Source organism: Triticum urartu, chromosome 7 (assembly GCF_003073215.2).
Source record: "Triticum urartu cultivar G1812 chromosome 7, Tu2.1, whole genome shotgun sequence".
In the NCBI taxonomy this organism is placed as follows: domain Eukaryota; kingdom Viridiplantae; phylum Streptophyta; class Magnoliopsida; order Poales; family Poaceae; genus Triticum; species Triticum urartu.
In genome coordinates this window covers 86,353,001-86,357,615 of record NC_053028.1, presented here as the reverse complement: position 1 = coordinate 86,357,615, position 4,615 = coordinate 86,353,001, and the positions used below count along the sequence as shown (strand labels likewise).

Below are 4,615 nucleotides of genomic sequence, written 5' to 3'. Positions count from 1 at the left end.
CACGTGGACAACTGAGAACATAACTAGAGGAACAGAACAAACTTAAGCACAAACACAAGTCATAACCACGCATCAGAAGTTTTAAACCAATGTGGTACAATAAGTTTTAAACAAAACTCAAGTCTTAAATCAACAACCAACAAAGGAACGGGCAACATGAGCTTAGGCGGTCAAGGCGAAGGCATCGTCATGCTTCTTGCACTTGAGGACCACCTCCACGCCCTCGTCGATGAAGACGGTCACCCTCACGGTGTCGGGGGTCAGCAACTTGAACATCAACGATAAGGATTAAGTAGAGATTCTAAGGTTTTTGGACCAAATCTTTCACGACGAACAATAGAACCAGCAGATATTTTTGATTGTTAAGCAGATTAGATCTATTCCACAAACAACAGAACAGATTGTTGTGTATCAGCAAGCAAAACAAGCGATATTGGCGTCCCCGATTTGGGACATTTTTCACCTCAGTTGCAAGTTCACCCTCGACTCGCAACTGAACCCGAATTTTTTTTGTTCCAGATACAAGTCCACCATCAGCTTGCAACTGAGACAAAAGTATTTTGTCCCAGTTACAAGTCCACCGTCAACTCGCAACTAGGCTCATCCTGAACCCGACACTTTTTTGACTTAGTTGCAAAGTCACCCACAACTAGCAATTGGGCCCTAACCTTTTTTTTTTGGCCAAAGTTGCAATTTCATCAATAACTTGCAAGTGAGCCGGACTCTTTTTTTTGCCTCGGTTGCAAACGAGCCCGACCTTTTTCTTTGGCCAAAGCTCAGTATTTTGAAAACATCAAAATACATACTTAAAAGTTTCAAAAAAGTCAGAAAAAATTCCATGGGAACATATATATATTCTGCAAGAACGTGTTAAGTTTCATTTGAAAATATTGTGATTCGTAGGCTGTACAAAAAACAAAAAAGGCCCAACAACAAAAATAAAAGGCACATTTAAAAGTGTGTATTTGTTTCTTTTTGTGCTTCACATGTGAAAGTATAATGCTGTGGAATTTAGTATACATGTGTAAGTGTCTTTCACAAATAAAATAAAATAAAATCATGCTTTGGAAATATGAATTTCAAATCGAGCTCCCTGTAGCTCGGACTCTATTGGCATTTTCCGCCGTGTTAGTGGACTTCAAGCTTCTCGATGGTGCCTACCGAAAAATAAAAAAGACTGCATCAACCCGTGAGGTAATCTTCGGCACAAAAGTTAAAAATGGTAGTGTAGCGCGCAGCACCCACTTCCATGACCTGTCGTGGACAGTGCCATTTTTTCGAGCAAACAATATCACCAACATCAGCTAGTGTAGCGAATAGTATATCAGGGCATGTACAATGGTTGATAAGATAGTTTTATTTTAGGTTTTGCATGTAATTAAATGATGACAAAAAAAATGTCTATAATGGATCATTTCTTAGCCTTATCTTCATAACTAGTTATTTCTAAAAACGTGGTGACACATATTGTGTTAAGATATTATCTCTTGTCTTATCTTAAATAAGAGAAGACAATCCTTTTCTTACGAGTTCTCTCTCCTCTACCTCATCATTTATCGTACATGACACTCCTAAGATAGCACCATTGTACATGCCCTCATACTCTATAGCGTACAGTGCACTGTAACGCGTCCGTGCACAATAAAAAATCAACAACCGAAAATGGATATATCTAGAATTAAAATACATCTAGATATATTTATTTTCAAGACAAGTAATTCTGAATGGAGGGAGTACTTTACGCGGCTATACGTACGTCCATAATATAGTTTTTCCCAATAAAAAATCGAAGACCAACAAACGAAATAAAGTAAAGCAAGTCCTCCTTTGTGGCAGCGCTGGGCTGGGCAGATCGATAGCGATGAGCGTTGTGGTGAGCAAGTCCTCGCCGGTGGTCGTGTACCCCGCCGAACCCCGGGCGCCGGCCGGCGACGTCCAGCTCTCCTCTTTCGACCAGCGCATCCCCCCTTTCGCGGTCACATCGATCCTCATGTTCGACCATCCGATCGACAAGCCCATCGAGACCGTCAAGCTTGCGCTCTCGCGAGCGCTCGTCTACTACCGCCCTGTGTGCGGCCGCCTCGCCGGGGCCGACCACCGCATCAAGTGCACCGACGAGGGCGTGCCGTTCGTGGGGGCGTCCGCCAGCTGCGCCCTAGACCTGGAGGGGATCACCCCGGCGCTGCTCGCGGATCTCGCCGTCGCCTACGCTGGTCCTTTCTGCCGACGCGCCGACGCGCTGCTGCAGATGCAGGTCACGGAGTTCCCCTGCGGCGGCTTCGTCGTCGGGGTCACGTGGAACCATGTCCTGGCCGACGGCACCGGGATGGGGCAGTTCCTGCAGGCCGTCGGCGAGCTCGCCCGCAGGATGCCGCGACCGTCCGTCATCCCGGTCAGGTCGGCTGACGCGGTCCGGGATATTCCGCCGCCCACGGCCACGGCGGAGAGGCGCTCCTTGATGAAGCCCAAGGAGAAGGAGGGCCAGGGCGCCTTCCTCGACATCACCGTCCCGTCGACCCTCATCGGCCGCGTCAAAGCCCAGTGCGCCTGCACGGTGTTCGAAGCCGTCGCGGCGGTGCTGTGGCGGTGCCGGACCCGCGCGGCCGTCGAGCACCCCGACGCCCCTACGCCGCTCATCTTCCCCAACAACGTGCGCGAGCTCTCCGGCGCGCACGACGGCTACTACGGCAACTGCACCATCATGAAGTCGGTACAGGCGACGCGCGCCCAGGTGGCCGACGGTGACATCAGGGACGTGGTGCGGCTCGTCAGGCGCGGCAAGGAGACTCTGCTCGAGGCCGAGGGCGGCCGCGCGGAGGCCGGCGGAGACTTGTACAACAGGCTGGCCGTGTCGAGCTGGCGGCGCATCGGGTTGGACGCGACCGACTTCGGCGGCGGGACGCCGGCGCGGGTGATGTGGCACGAGGATCGGATGGTGGTGCCCGAGTGCATCGTGTGCCCGCCGTGGAAGGGCAAGGACGGGGTCAATGTGCAGTCGCTCTGCGTCAGGCCGGAGCACGCCGCCGCCTTCCTGGCCGAGCTTGCGGCAATGTGATGTGATTCCCTGCTCGTGTTCTTCACCCTGCCTCGCTCCCGACCCACAGCTGCCCAAACGTAGAATCCAGCCAAAGTATGTGAACGTCTGTTTGAGATGAAAACTACTAGTAGTAGTACTACTACTAGTGTAGTAGTATGAATTTGAGATGAAAACAGACCTCTCTTTGTATTGTATATCCGAATAAAAGAGCATAGTTTATGTACATTACAGAAGAAGCATCAATTTGTCTTGCAAAATTATTACTCCCTCCATTTCTACATTTTTATGTACAAGGTCACTCCATATTTCTATGTATTTACAACTTTAATCATTAATTTTATCAAAAAAAGTGAGTAATATGCCAGAAAAAGTATGACATTGGATGCACATTTCAAAGAACTTTCTGATGTTGTATTTTTTTTGACATATAACCCATATTTTGTTGATCAAATTATAAGTTAAAAATTAACACGAAAAATAAAGTGTCCTTGTATATAGAAATAGAGGGATAGATCAAACGAGGAGTAGTTGGATGATCAATATGGAAAGCAACACTATAGTCATAGAGATTCTTCAAGAGTGGTGGTTGCCCCTTTGTCCTATGGTTGTGTGGTTTTGCAAATAAATTAACAGCTAACCAAACACTACATTTTTTTAAGGGCAGAGAAGCGTATGCATAGATGGATGCACCGACTCAACTCGATTTTAATCCCTTGATTTTATTCTTCGAAGTTCGCCAAAAGAACCTATTCCGGAAGTTCTCTGGGAGAAGCCACCGATGGGTATGAACAAGCTGAACATCGATGCATCATATCTTGAGGGCGGTACTGGTGCTATTGTTGTTATGCTTCGCAGTGGAAGAGGAGAAGCGGTGTCTGGCGTGACTGAGTTGTTTGATCATGTACTCAACACAACTACCGCTGAAGCTCTTGCTCGACGAGGACTCAAACTAGTTGATGAGATTAACTGTGCTAGAGTGATTGAGAAGTTGGATAGTTTGGAGATCATAGAAGCTTGCAAATGGTACCATGGATGTTCTTGGCACACTGTGATGGAGGATTTTGCTTTCAACTTGCACATAAAATACCAATGCTTAGATTTCAAGATTGCCCTAGGGAAGCTAATGGCTTGGCACACTTTTTAGCTAGACATGCCTATGATTCAAAGTTGGTGTATTGGTGGGATGATGATCCACCTGATTTTCTCTTGCCACATGTGATCAATGATGTAACATTTTTTAAACTTAAATAAAGTGCCAAGAGTCTTTCTCTCAAAAACAAAACTCTTAGGTTTTAGATTTAAGGGTATGTCTACATCTAAAGTCGGTGTAGAATTTGTTATGTCGAAGTTATATTGGTGATATGTAAGAGCATCTCCAGCCGCGCCCCCAGGAAGGCCTTCCCAGACGATTTTTTCGCGCCGGCGCCGAAAAAACGGCCCAGTCGCGCCCCCAGGAGCCCGATTTTCGCCGGCCTGGGCCGAAAACAGCGTCGGCGGACTCAAGCCGAACCCGGCGCGCTGAGGGGCGTCCGGGGGCGCAGGGGCGAGCTGTTTTGGCGCGAAAAAACCGCGGGCCAG

General features: G+C 47.9%; 1 protein-coding gene across 1 annotated transcript; it reads left to right on the top strand.

Annotated features, from left to right (window-relative positions):
* The first annotated feature begins 1,798 nt into the window (after nt 1-1,798).
* Nucleotides 1,799-3,260, top strand: LOC125520670 (acyl transferase 15-like). The gene has a single exon (XM_048685635.1). The coding sequence runs from the start codon at nt 1,862-1,864 to the stop codon at nt 3,053-3,055; it is 1,194 nt and encodes a 397-aa protein (XP_048541592.1). The 5' UTR covers nt 1,799-1,861; the 3' UTR covers nt 3,056-3,260.
* Nucleotides 3,261-4,615: the final 1,355 nt, after the last annotated feature.

Excerpts from the sequence above, each read along its gene's own strand:
- LOC125520670 (XM_048685635.1), top strand. The coding sequence starts at position 1,862 with ATGAGCGTTGTGGTGAGCAAGTCCTCGCCGGTGGTCGTGTACCCCGCC.